Genomic DNA, 12,766 nt, shown 5'->3' with positions numbered 1-12,766 from the left:
ATTAGGGCCTGGTCTGCACACAGGTTTGGTACCAGCATGTTCTGCTTGGGTGTGATTTTTTGGTAAAACAGGTCCAGTTCCTATTGCAAACTCAGCAATATTAGTATACAGGTAAGAATAACATTATTGCATGAGAATAGATTTACTGATATAAGGTACTTTTATACTCCTTGAACTGCATCCACAAAAGGGAAAGAGAAGCAGAGGCTTGTATCAGCCTAACTCGCCTGTAGTTCTTTCAATAAAATACTAGTGGGCAAACAAAAAAACCCAAGGGGTATAACCATAAAATATCACAAACCCTTCCCTCCATAGACTGGTTTTCTGCACCACCTAGTGGATGCAAGTATCACTGCACTGCCAACATTTTTGCCTTTTCCCTTTCTACAATTTTTTCCTACATCTGTTTCTTTGGCTCTGCCTCTCTCAGCCCATTGACCCTTTGCCCTTCTGCTTCTCTTTTTGCTGTCACAGCTCACAAACATAAGAAGCAGGACACACTGCAGCCATGCGACACAGAATACCCTGCCTTCGTGTATGACACCACCATCAGGGAGACCAATGGGCTGATCGAGTGTGGAGACTGCCAGAAGTAAGGAATAAGCCTCCTCTTTCCATTTAGCACTTTACATGCAGACCCCTATTTCTTCTTCAGTGATGGTACATGAGCCTTGTTGAAAGGGAATGAAGGTTGCCTGAGAAGTCCCATGATACTCATCTATTTGCCAACATTTCTAAGGTAGCTCTTGCTAGAGAATCTCTCTGGATGTGCTCCCCCCAGAGTGTGCCAGCAGAAGCAAACTGATAAGACTGGTAGAATGGGTGAAGAATTATATCACATTCAATCTCTTGGTTTTAAAAATAAAACCCAAAAAGCAAATCTTCAATTAATAACTAGGGATAGGGGAAAGTACAAAGAATATCACTCCTCATTTCTCAACAGATTTCAGAAAGGAACACTATTTTTATTTGTTCTTTTTTATTTAAGTAAAAAAAAAATAAATCTGTTTAAGAGTTTACATTTTTGGCAGTTTTTGGCTTTCCCCTCCCCATCTCTCCTCCCTCTCTATTGTCCTCTTCCATGTTGCCATAGCAAAAAGGGAAAGAAAAGAAATTTTAAACCAGAAAAGTAGAGAACAGAAATTCTTTTTTGCTTCCAATTTCCATCAAAAATTGAAATAAAAGGCCTGCAGAAAAAAACCCTTCCATTGCTGAGTAAAGGCTATTCTCCAACTATGACAAAAATGACACTAGTTCCATAAATAATCCCATATATCATTAATGCTGAAAGAATGGTTGGTATTAAACAGACTTTTATCCTTTATCCTGGAGAGTTGCATGTTCATAGCTTTTCTGGTTGCCATGCAGTAGCCTAAAGCTGAAATATTTGTTATCCACACACTGCAGAAAGATATTAAAACTCATGTTTAAACATTCCCATTAATTCATTTTTAAGAATTCCTGTGTAAACTAATCTTAAACAGAACCATGTGTGGAATATAAATGGATTTAACTGGTATTCTAGGTATATTATATACAGGCTAGTGAGTACGATATCAGGCCTGGGCAAAATAAGGGAACAGAATTAATGGAGAAGAACACAATGAATGCTAGTTAACATGGCTTTAAGTAAGTACAGTCTTGTCAAAACAAATCTGATTTAAATCTTAAAGGAGATTACAGTTGGGGTTGGTGAAGGTTACTAGAGGGCTGTAGTACAGATTTGTAAGGTGCGTGACATGAAGAATCTATCACTGTACAGCACCAATAAAGAGATTAAGAGCTGGCTAAATGACTGCTCTCTCATCAGGCAGACATTATCAAATGGAGATGCTGCTAGGGGTATTCCACAGGGATCAGTACCAAAATGTGTAGCATGCTTCAATATGATATCAATGATCTGAAGACAAATATAAAATTGTTGCTGATGAAAGAGAAAAATGACAGAAATTGGCCACATGGGTAAATATCAGTGAGGACAGGATAGCAATACAAAGCTATCAAGATTTGCTGATAAACTGAGCCATTCATTCAATTACAATTCACTTCTGTACTGCCAAATACAAGGTTACACATCTAAGAGAACAAGGATTCAGGCCATGTGTAGAATGAAGGACTATATTCTGAGAAGTAGGTAGTGATGTGGCGAACAACTCAGATGCATGGACGGGAATAGCAAAGAGCAGTAGAAGTGATTTTTATCTAAGGCCAGGGTCAGCAACCTATGGCCTGCAGGCCAGATCGAGCCCACAAAGATATTTTATTGGGTCCACCAAATTCAAAGCCAAAACCAAATTCAAAATTGGACACAAAGCACAATTTTTTAACAATGATGATGATTTACCACTAGAACATGTTCTCAAGGGAAGAAGAAATTCTTCACGTTTTGAGGTCTTCCAGTTGAAGCTGGATGCCTTCCTGGGAGATTCACCTTAGTGAAATGCAAGCACAAGTAACTGGGCTTAGTACTGGGGCAACCAAGTGAAGCATAACAGCCTGATATACTGGAGGTCAGACTAGACGGTCTGATGGGCACTCTGGGCTTTCGGTTCCTCAAAGGGCTGAAGTGTGCAGACTGAGGAATAAAACCTGTAGGGCTAGACTGCAAGCTTGCCATAAGGAACTGTGCATGGGAGTCATTTTCCCTGCTCCACACTCTCCCCATCTTAACCAGCACCAACAGCCCCAGCACTGCTGGACTCAGTGGGGAAGCAGTAGTATCCAGCTTGCAGTGTGTGCTCTTTAGACCCAAGACTGGCCAGTCAGCTGGCCCAGGAGCACAAAAGAAGAGTGTGCTCTCATTCCTCCATACTTGCATGCATGTATACACAGTCCAAGGGGCAGCTTAGCCAATACATACTCTAGAAGCTGCCAACTGGAAGGACAGATACTTATTTTGCCCCCACTTTCACACACTGCTGCACAGCATCTCCTTCCTGCCATTCATATTTCGAGTCCTTGTCTGAATACTTCCTTGCCATGCCAATGCACGAGATACTGAAGCTTTACAATGCCCAGCAGAGGGCAGCAGACTACCATAGTTCACCTGTGCTTCAGCCTGGTGTGTCAGAATGTGTGTCCTCCCAAGGACATGGCAGGGAAACAGGCAGCAGGTCTGTCGCCCAGGGACTCCCAGAGGGGAAGCAAATGCCATTTCAGATCACGGGCACAGCTACAAGCCTTGTGCATGTCATCCAAGAACCATCTTGGGATCGTGGAGAAGCATCCAGCTCAAAAGTCACCCTGTTAAAGACAGAATTTGCTGCTGAACTGAGGGGGGGTCTCACAATAACTTCCAACAACAGAAGCTGAGGCTAGGCAAATTCAGACTAGAAATGAGGCTCATGACAGGGAGGGCAGCTAACCACCCAGCAGCTTTACTTGGTGTCACTAGGGGTTCTCCCACACTGGCAACTTCCAAATCAGGATGGGATGTTTTTCTAGTATACTCCAGTTCAAAGCAAAATTAATTTGGGAAGTCAGTGGCCCTGTAATGTGGGAAGACAGATTCAGTGCTCATGATGGGCCCTTCTATGAAACCTTGGAATCCTTATATTTACGTCTCTGCAAGCTCCCATACACCGACGGGCACGTATTCAAATAGCCAGGATATTCTTGGCCACGTGCACTGACATGCTTGCAAGTACAAGTGCACACATAGCTGTCATCTCCCACACCTGCACACATGGTTCTGTACATGAACACCTCTTCCACGCATACCTTCATCCCACCTGCATGAACTCATGCTCCTGCACACATTCATGGCTTGTAGTGTCTCACATATTACACTTAATTTGGCACCTTTCATTCACAGTGCTCTGTTGCCTGCATGCATCCACCTATCCATCGCAACAGTAATATTGTTGCACATTCCTGCACACACCATGAACTTACATGTCCTCCCCCTGCAAACATGCTTGTATACACAGAGCACCACTCAAATGTGTGTGCATGCTAAAGAGACTAGCAGACACATACTCCTGAATGTACCCATGCATAGCTGTGCCAGGACAGATGCATACTTACCGGTGTATAAATGTATCGGATCCCAGACTCACTAACATGTCCATGCACATGCAAATGCATGCAGTAATACAGGCATGCCTGCACCTCTTTGAACATGTACAGATACACTGTAACACAATCACATGGCTCTAGTACCCACACCTCAAGTACATCAGCGTGGTGCGCATTCACTGTGGCATCTGCCCACAGACATACTTGTTTGTGCACAACCACTCACACATACATGCACACATTCGTACCTGGACTGCCTCTGGAACAGCTCTAAAATGGGAACCATTGCCATTGCAGAGTAAAGCCTTGCTTTTTAAACTGCCAAGTGAGCAGTCATGAGTTTGCACGCACATGTGCATGTGTATACAGCTGGGGTGACCGGTGCCTCCTGAGTCTGGGGGGGCACAATTTGTGGGTGGGCCCAGGGACAGGCCAAAAGCCCATATCCACTCCTGTACCGCAGCTTAATGTCTCCCCACCAACAACACGCCACCAGTCCACGCAGCAAAAAGCTGCCCCGTCCTGAGTCGGGGGGGGGGGGGGGGGTGGTACATGCCCCCCCCCCCCCCAATGCCTGCCCTTATCAGTCACCTGTGGTATACGGACCTGCATAGCTTGCTGACTTCGGAGTTTAAACGTAAGCCACTTTGGAGTCAGTCAGAGGACACAAGGGCCCCTGACTGATTTTATCCATTCAGCTCTCCCCCTTCCCCCCTCCCTAGCATTCTGCTCACTGTTCCTGGCCCTTTCCACCCTACGTCTCCACAGCTTTTTCACAGCTTCTGTTCTAACTGCTGGCTTTGGGGTAGGTGGAGATGTGCGCGCTCTTTCTCTTGCTCGCTCTCTCTCTCTCGCCACTGCAGGATGTTTGTGGCGCAGCAGATTGCCAACAGTAACCTCCTGCTCCTGATTACGGATGCGGTCTGTGACTGCAGCATCTTCCCGCCTGTTCTACTGGAAGCAAAAGAAGTCAAATATATCCTTGGGCTCAAGGCTGAGCTGTACCTTGTTGGAGGAGGATGCAATCCCTTCCTTCCTGTTGTCACCCTTCTAAAGAATCTATTGCTTACCCTTCCCCCCAGTCTGATCCCCTTTGGAAACTGGCCTCCATGGGTTAGCACCCATTCTGGCAGGTTGCCAATGCAGCATTTTGCAAACTCAAGTGATTAGGAAATGTCGCTGTAAGGCATTCCAGGGTCAGAAACTACAAACACTCATAGTCATTGAAGAGCCTGTGGGAACCCGATTAGGGCACTTCCAGAGTAAGATCTATCACGTTTGGTTTTCATACAGCGTTTCCCACTGGAGGACCTTAGAGGGGCTTACAAACACTAACAGGCACCACCCCTGAGAGGTGGGAAAAATCACATTATCTATACTTTACAGCTGGGGAAGCCAAGACACAAAAATGTGCCTAAGCTCATAGAGGGAACCTGTGGTGGAGAGACAGGAACAGAAAGCACCTCCTTGCTCCCTGGCCAGATCCTTAAGCACTGAAGTGTCCTTCCTCTGTCTACTACAGAAAGTGCAAAAATCAGAATGGTGGGCCTGGTTCACCTGAGGCTGTACATGCAGGTAGGCAGCTTGTATTTCTTTAGCCCATTCCTGCCTGCTCATGAAACAAAGCAATTCGGTTGAGCGTTGTAACCTTCTCCTTAGCCTTTGCTACTCTCTCTCCAGCCTCAGGCATACCATCACAGCCCTTTGCTTCCATTTCTTCAGTTTAGCCCCTGTGAGGTCAGCCCTTTGTAAGCATGCCTCCCTCTGCCATTATCCTTCCTCCCAGACTGAATTCCTGGGTCTTGTTCTCAGCTGCTCTGGCCATGTTAGAGATCCTGTAGCCTTGTCTCTTCTTCCCTTTGCTATGGACCTTAACAGCAGCACACACAATGCTTCGGTGAAGTGTGACAGGATGCGCACCCAGAAACTGAGACGGCGCCCAGACACTTGCCACGCATTTCACTATGAGGTACAGTGCACGTGTGTGTTTTCACAGTGCAGATCCCTTCTAGATAGTCAAAGCACCTAAGCATTTGTAGTTGTGTTGCTCACCTGCAGTTCTATGGAGAGCATACTGACTACTAGTAAACAGCTGACACTTGCTGGGAAAGATACCCTGCATCGAAGTGGGAGAGGCCTGGTTTCCAGCCATGGATTTATTAAGGTGGATGCAATGCAAACTAAGAGGCTCACACTTCAGCTCCTGCACGTCAAGGCATGGAGTGCAGCCCCTTGCACAGATGAGCTGATGTGTGGGTCCAGCTACCCACCAAGGGCCCCTAATGGGCCTGCCAAGGGTGCACATCAGTGCAGGCTTTAGCCCAGGGAGTACGATGTCCCCTGGGGATCCTAATACACTCAGAGGCTGGGGAAGAGATTCCTGCTGCTGACATGTAGGCTTGAGTGCCTAATGACAGAATTTACAAGACATGTGGTTTGCCAGCCCTCTACCTCACAAGTAGCTTGAACATCTGCTGAGGTCTGGGAGGAGCTGCCTCCAGCCTGAAGGCATCAGACTTGTTCTGTTTGCCGGTCCCTGCCTCTGCTCTGTGAGACATTGGACAACAGTCTTGCATTCTCTCTCACTGCAATGAGGGTGACCCTTATTTCTGGTGGCCTCCTCCTTGGCCCCATCATTATTTCCCAAATCACTGTCAAATCTTTTTTTTCTTTTGTCCTCTTGTGACCTCAGAAATTGATTTGCTGACCTGTCTTACCTCCTTCCCATTCGTTCTCAGGAGAATGCCCAGGACTGCGGTGGAGCTGCTGAGATCTCAGCCTCGCTGATGTTGCTTCTTCTGCTGCTGGCAGCCTCTGCTCTTCTCCTGCCATGATCCTTGCAGTTAGCACAAGCATAAGAAAATGCAGGACATTCTTCAAGGGAGAGAGCTGGAGCAGTGGGAAGGGAAGGGAAGGGATCACTAGGCCAGCACTTCCCAACACCAGCCTACAACTCCCTGTCAGCTTGTGAGGACAAGGCATGAGAGATCCACCACAGAGCGGCCTTGAACTCTCACAAAAAGGCTCAATGTTCTTGTATGCGTTTACACTGGAATCTTTGTCTTCCTCAAGAGCTTCCAGCTTGAGCCTTGAACACCAGTGCTCCACACCAAAAGGCTGTGCAATAAGCCTTGGACCTGGAGCTTTCAGCCCTAGGGAACATTACTGAAAAAACAAGAAGAGCTCATAAGGGGAAGCAGCAACCCCAGGAATGTGGGAGGTTTTGGCTCCACCAAGTCTGGCACCTCACTAGCTGCCCTTGCCAACACACATGCCCTGGGGATTTCACCAATTCTATCGCAAGGAAGTGATCTCTTTGTGACCTGCCTTTTTGAGCCGTTCCCTGCAGTGGGTGCACACTGCCCTTTAGGAGCAAGTAAAATATGAAATGATATTTCCTGAACACATTGCTCACTAGAGTCAGGGGTTTTCAACAACCTGGGTTACTAGGCATAGCTGGTAAAGAAAGCAGGGCAGCTCGAGTAGAAGGAAGTGGGGAGGCAGCTTGAGTAGAAGAACAAAATACCTCTCAGAGATCTGTACAACATGAAATCCCCCAGGATGGGGAAATTAAGAGACCAGATTTACCACGTGTGACACATAACTCATAGCCAATATTGCACTAAAGTAGGATGAGATCCAGTCATAGGAAATGGCACTGCTTGAGTAGTTCTATTTAAATGCATTGCTCCAGAGCTCAGGTCTCCAGAATGGGCCCGTTTCCAAATTATTAGAATCTGAAAGCTGCTCTAATAGACCCAAAGGATTGTGTATGCAAAAAGAAAATCCCCCTTCTGCCCTGTAGAATTACTATTGAGAAGGCGGCTGCTTCGTATATGGCACTCACTAAAAAGTGGGTTGTATGCTGCCTTTTTGCTTTCCCTGCAGAAGAGTGCTGTTCTGCAAGCTCAGTGCTGTGCTACTGCTGTTGTGTCCAGCTATGCTGGAGAGAGTGGCACCCCCCTGCATGGCTCTGGCTGTTCTTGGCTGCAGGCATGTCTTTCCTGCTTTCTAAGAGAATGTTACACATAACCTTGGGGTGGGAGAGATAAGAAAGCTTTTTTTTTTTTTTTTGCATGAATTACTGGACACCATCTCAAAACACAAATATACAGTGTATTTTGCATAATCTTTAAGCTGCTCTGTGTTATATTCAATATCGATCACAACCTCTCTATCCACTGGTGATTACCCCCTGGCAGAGCCCAGAGCACAAGGGTTGGCTGAGCTAGGGCATTACCCAATTCACCTAAAATGGAGTAGGTGGTGGCTGCTTCTGTTAATATTACAGACTCATAGGACTCAGTTGAGCCTGCAGTGGGTAAGAATGGAGCATCCACAGGCTGCACTGGCACTAAGGGCTGCTATAAGGAGTTTCGAGTTACCCTCAAAATAGGGGAGGGTCAAAGTGTGCTCAGTGCACAACAAGGCTGAGGATGCTCCTAGTGAATCCTGTCTCAGGGAGAGCTCTCAGCATCAATGTGCACTCTCCTCCCTGAGGATCACATCACAGGAGACCAGCTGGGGAAAGCCCCTGATACTCAACGTCAGCCATCCTCTTCAGACAGGCATGGTGCTCAAATGGGTTCTCATCTTAAGTACAGCAACCTCCTGTACTGCAGCCATGCCTGCAACACCCACTTCCGGGCCAGACAGAAGATTTTGCTTGTCCACCCCCCTGGCCATGTCAATGCCTTTTTCAGATCCTCAAACTGGCCCTCCTTTTCACCCCACCAGGCTCAAGCACTTTACCTTCATATCCAAGGTCCTTCACATCTCTGCCTTTCCCTGCTTCATGGATTGTCCTGCTCTCCATTGTTCACTCTTATCATAGACACCTCTGTACTTTCTTCCACGCTGCCCTGTATGATATAGCTCATCCTACACAGCAATGCATATTGTTTTGGCAAAGGCAGAATGAAGAAAAAAAAAAAAAAACTGTCCAGAGTTATGGCAACACAGCAGGGAGAGAGAACCTAATCTTATACTCACTCTCTCCCCCTTTCCTGTTTTGGCAAAAGCCAGAGTTTTAATCCTTTCACAGCAGCTGTGCAAGGAGCTCTTGGCTGAAACTGTAAACTACTGCTGAAGATTTGACTCCATGGACAGATGTAGGATTTTGAAAAGAACAAAAAACATTTTGCAGGGCTATGAAATAGAAGAGGGAGGGAGAGAGAGAGAGAGAAAGAATAGGAGTAGACAACAGACACCAAAATCCCTGAAAAAGGACAGCTTGATCAGTAGGACACAGACTATTAAAATAAAGCACGTTGTTAACACCTGTGGAGCAGAGAGCAATTAGCAGGAATCAGGTAGCTTATGAGCCCTAAAATTAGTTGCCTCCATCAGCACTGCCTGACTAGAAATGCCACCGCTGCTGCTGATTTTAAGCTTTGGGTAGACCAGCAATCAAAGCTGTGTGCAACTGCACCACTGTACACCCCAGCCATGGATCTGCATCTGTTGGACTCTGCTCCAGCAGCTGCATAGAGGGGAGGCGCAAAGAAAAGGAGAAGCAGCAGCAGCCCTCCTCCAGTATCTGCATGCTTTTGTTCTAGGCCAGAAAAAAAAAAAATCAGATTCCCACTAAAGACATAACCCAATTTTAGGGGTAATTTTGGGGGAAAAGGCAAGTGTGGCATGTGAGCAAATCAGGTTATAGTCCATAGAATAGGAACACTTCCTTATTGTAGCATGGTACATAGCACAAAAGAGCTTTGGACCTGCAGTACAAAATGTAACCAAAAACCATCAGAGTTTTCACACTTACCCTATTCTTCTTGCTGTAGGAAAAACACTAAAGTGATTTCACATATCACTTTACTAAATTCTCTGGGGAGAGGACAACTTTTTAAAACTGTGTTGATTGTACATGCACTACATGAATATCCTCCTAACAACTGAGAAGATTTAATGCAAAATTGAAATGGATTCTTTTGGGGATTTTTGTGGCATCAACAGAAAAGTCACCCCTTGTTTTGTTTTTTCAAATTCTTAACTCTTGATATCAAAGGAATTTTCCTGTAATGTTACATGTCCTTCTGGTATGGTTGAGACATGCATAAATGAAGAGGAAGGGAACTATTAAAAGAACATGAAGCACAACACCAGAAATAAAGCAGTCCCTTCTCCCAAACCTTTAGATGTTTTGAAAGCCACATACTGAGTGCTGACAGACTGACTCAGTCTGTCACCTGACAGGTACTTCACCTGTGCTTTGTGCTCTTTCCCTTCCATGTCCTGGAGGCACTGGTATCCATGGGGTACAGCTCCTAGCGAGAACCTCACTTATCAGAAAGAATGAGTCCCATTTCCATTCCATTGGAGCTGACTGAAAAAACCCAAGACTTAAACTAATTTAATTATGGACATTTTTAATCAAACGCAAATATCCCCCACCCCCACACAGACTTGAATCATAGTAGTAAAAGTGCAAATTAAAACCAGCTTAGTTATAGCAGTGACTGTTTCTACAAAGAGCAGCCTTGGAGTTGGTCAAAAACTGGACCAACCTTTACTGCAAACAATTCTTATTCCAAAAATAAGCATTTGCTCACAAATTAATCCCACCCTTGGGTCACTTAAAAACACATTGAGGGCCTGTTTTTCCAGAGAATTTCACTATAACTTCAGGTGTTATTTCAAAATGACGTAGTCTCATAGAGTTAGAAGGGGCCTTAATAGTTATCTGGTCCAGCTCTCCACGTGAATGCAGGAATGCTACTCCTAAACTACCCCTGCCCCACACTGATCTGGCCTCCTCTTGAAAACTGCCAGTGAAGAAGATGCTACAGCTCCGCAGGGGCAGGCCATTGCGCTACCTTGCTGTTCTAACTCTTACCAAGTTTTTCCTGCGATCTAATCTGACACAAAAATGTCAAACTAACGCAAAATGTTGGGCGAACACAACACATATTTTGGTTTAAATCAATATACTGATTAAACCAAGCTTAAATAGGAGTTTCCACGCTGAAGTTTGCATTGGCTGTGTAAACGAAGCAGTGTGTAGACAAGGCCTAACAGGTTAGATGTACAGCACCTACCACAGAGCTCCCTGGATGCTGCTGCAATGTAAGCAGTAATGAAGCTGAAGTCCAATGTGAGTGTTGTCTGCTCTGTGATACTCTCTATCCATCAGTCCCTATCGTCTGCACTTTCTTGCACCATCTGAACCAAACTTCCCCTTTCCAAAGCCTGCTTTTCTCTGTAGGCCTTGCAGTGAGCAAGAAGGCATGCAGGCAAACAAGCAAGCAAGCAAGCCAGGAAGAGAAGTTCTAGAGCTGAGGAGCTCAGCCTTTTAGAGCAGGCCAGGGCTACGCCATGGGCCACGACTCCCCTCCAGTAGTGTAGTGGGGAGAGGGAGGTGGCTGCCAATGTCAGAGAGAGGGGGCAAGAGAGAGAAAAGGAGAGAGTGTTGCAGAGGGGAATCAACAGCACAGCTCAGGGCAGGGCAGGCAAGCAGATGTACTGGGCTGAACAACTTGCCATTGATCCTGTGCTGCAGGCCAGATTCAGTCACTCAGGGGTGGCTCCAGCCTCTTCCCAGTGGGGGGCTGAGGTGGGCTTGACAAAAAACTGGGGGCCTGTGCTATATTAAGGTGGGACACGGGCCCTGGAGGCTGGGCTGGAAGCAAGGTGGGCTCAGCTGCGCAGGGTGGGCAGCGGTGGCCTCTGGGGAAGTGGGGGTCTTGGACAGGGGTGGCGCTGAGAGGGGTGGCTATAGCCCCCCAAGCTTCCCCCCCACAGTCACTGCAGGGGCTATAAGTTGAGCACCGCTGCTGTAGAGGGGCCTAGCTCTCTCCAGTGTCAAAAAACACCAGTGGGAGTGTTGGAGGGGGAGATGGGGGGCAGAGGGGAATTGCAAGGGTAGAGGCTTCCTTGCCTTTCCTGCCTGCCACTGCCTCCAGCCCCTCCAGACAGCTCCATCTGTTTCCCCTGACGCAGCCTTTGCTGGAGGTGTAGGGGGAAGGGTCTCTCTCCTGCCCCCTTTCTAGGCAGTGCCATCTGCTTCCACGGCAGAAAGCTCCCGTAGAGTTTTTAGACAGCGACGCTGCATTTTGATAAGATGCATTTATAAATATTTCACAAGCATTCCCTCCACACACCAAAGCTCTGCTGTCCTGAGCTTCAATTAATAACCCACAGCACCATTTGGCTCATGCTGGATGTTCCTTTGTCTAGGACTCCCTGCTGCCAACTGGGGAAAGGGACATGATTTATAGACTCAGTGGTAAAGCAGTGACAGCCAGGTTGACCATGTGCAAGCAGAGGAAAGCAAGTTTGCCTGCATCAGGCATCAAGTTCAGTCTAAAGAGCACTGCACAAGGGCACTCCCCAGACTCAGCAGACACTCGCTCAAAACCACTCCCAGCAGGGTCTGTGCTTCCCAGAGCCCTGCTGGCAGCCACCACAAAGAGCCAGACAGGCTGGAGAGAGACAGCAAACGCTGGAGCCGAGCCAGAAAAGGATCCTAGAGACTGCCGCGTGTCAGATTTGTTTAAGCAGCATTCACTTTTTTTTTTTTTTTTTTTTGAGAGGAGAAATGAGTCCAAATAAGATCACAAAAAGAACCCTGGCTCTTTCTTTCCACTGACGCCACCAACTTGAGCTAATTCCCTACAAAGCAGGCCCTTCTGCTCCCTCTATTGTTACTCCGTACACTTGTTTGTGGCTAAAGGCCGATTCCCCCCAATGCCTGATGGAGATTTGGCTGCAACTGTCCTGGTATTCTTACATCTTGGAAGGGTGA

The 12,766-nt window shown here is 46.7% G+C and overlaps 1 protein-coding gene across 1 annotated transcript in view; it reads left to right on the top strand.

The window, feature by feature from the left end:
- The window catches only part of CACNA2D4 (calcium voltage-gated channel auxiliary subunit alpha2delta 4), a 179,740-nt gene extending 171,592 nt beyond the window's left edge, over positions 1-8,148 (top strand). The window contains exons 35-38 of the mRNA XM_059726514.1: positions 475-592; positions 4,881-4,993; positions 5,904-5,986; positions 6,756-8,148. Coding sequence (XP_059582497.1) covers positions 475-592; positions 4,881-4,993; positions 5,904-5,986; positions 6,756-6,851 — 410 coding nt within the window. The 3' untranslated portion in view covers positions 6,852-8,148. The remainder of the gene's footprint in view (positions 1-474; positions 593-4,880; positions 4,994-5,903; positions 5,987-6,755) is intronic.
- The last annotated feature ends 4,618 nt before the right edge of the window (positions 8,149-12,766 follow it).

Source organism: Alligator mississippiensis, chromosome 4 (genome assembly GCF_030867095.1).
Source record: "Alligator mississippiensis isolate rAllMis1 chromosome 4, rAllMis1, whole genome shotgun sequence".
Taxonomy (NCBI): Eukaryota; Metazoa; Chordata; order Crocodylia; family Alligatoridae; genus Alligator; species Alligator mississippiensis.
This window is presented reverse-complemented; position numbering and strand designations above follow the sequence as displayed.